Here is a 1227-nt window from a genome sequence, read left to right on the forward strand (position 1 = left end):
AAGTTTAATCAATTAGACTAAATTGTATATTTGCATATGAGCCAATAAAGTAATAATTATTGTTAGCCCACTGATAATTATGAATTGGGTCTTTTTATTATAGTATGTCAAATTGGACCAATTTACTATGGATAATCAAATTATATGTTTAATTTTTTGAATGTTAAATAATTAGCACAATAAAACGTAAATTTAGAGGCCAGTTTTGCTTTACACGTATATTTATATTATGAATTAAGGTTTTCAAAACTTAGGGGAGCCGTGGCCCCCCCCCCCCGGACCCAAAAACCGGCCTCCCCAGTTCCATCATTGCAGCGAAACCAAGAAAGTTGACCCGCCTTGCTCCCTATAAAAACCCTCAACTTCTACCAAAACATTGCACAGCAAAAGCCCTTCTTTCTTGACTAAACCAACAATACTTGCATACTATTAGTGTAGGGTTTGAGAATATGGGTTCCAAGGCCTCCACAAGCACCGTAGCTCTCTTTCTTGCCTTTAACCTTATCTTTTTCACTCAGGTCAGTGCCACGATCCTCCCTGCTTGCACATCTGTCGTGGACTTGACTGTATGCCTTGCTTTGCTGGGGGTCCCCATCATAGATATAGGTAGTCCATGCTGCGGTTGCTTTACTGACCTTGTTGACCTCGACGCAGCTGCTTGCCTTTGCGCCTACTTGAAAACTCGGAGCCTCCTCACCCTGGATCTCACAGCTACCGTTACAGCGATTGTGAATGGCTGTGGCAAGACCTATCCATCAGGGTACCAATGTCTCTGAACAGATTTGCTCGTTAACTGTTCGAATGTGCTTTTCTTTTGTTTCTCAATCAGGAATTTACTTCTAAAGAACTCCTCGCCCTAAACAGTGGTTAGAAGTTACTTTGTCATGGTGATTTCTCAGATTTCATGTTTGTAATTTCCAATAAAGTTTTCATGTGCAAGTGAGCAGTCAGCTCTAAAGCTTGTATCTTTCCGTGCGGTGCGGTGATCAATGAAAAGTTAATAAGTTTTTTAATGTTATATTCATAACGCCATTTTCTGACTCTGTAAAGGAACACTACATATTTATAAGCATAAAATTGAGGATTAATGCATGGATATTGCTGTTGTTGGCCGGGAGGCAAGATTATACTTGCGGTTAAAACAATCCTTGGTTAATTAGCAGCATGCGTTGGAAACATGTCTACAAAAATGGATATCTAATATCTGATTTTCTTGATCGACTAATT

General features: G+C 39.4%; 1 protein-coding gene across 1 annotated transcript; it reads left to right on the forward strand.

Annotated features, from left to right (window-relative positions):
- Positions 1–449: 449 nt before the first annotated feature.
- LOC113774324 (putative lipid-binding protein AIR1B) lies at positions 450–776 on the forward strand. Its single transcript, XM_027318873.1, has one exon. It carries the CDS (start codon positions 450–452, stop codon positions 774–776), a length of 327 nt encoding a protein of 108 aa, XP_027174674.1.
- Positions 777–1227: the final 451 nt, after the last annotated feature.

Source organism: Coffea eugenioides, chromosome 6 (genome assembly GCF_003713205.1).
Source record: "Coffea eugenioides isolate CCC68of chromosome 6, Ceug_1.0, whole genome shotgun sequence".
NCBI lineage: Eukaryota > Viridiplantae > Streptophyta > Magnoliopsida > Gentianales > Rubiaceae > Coffea > Coffea eugenioides.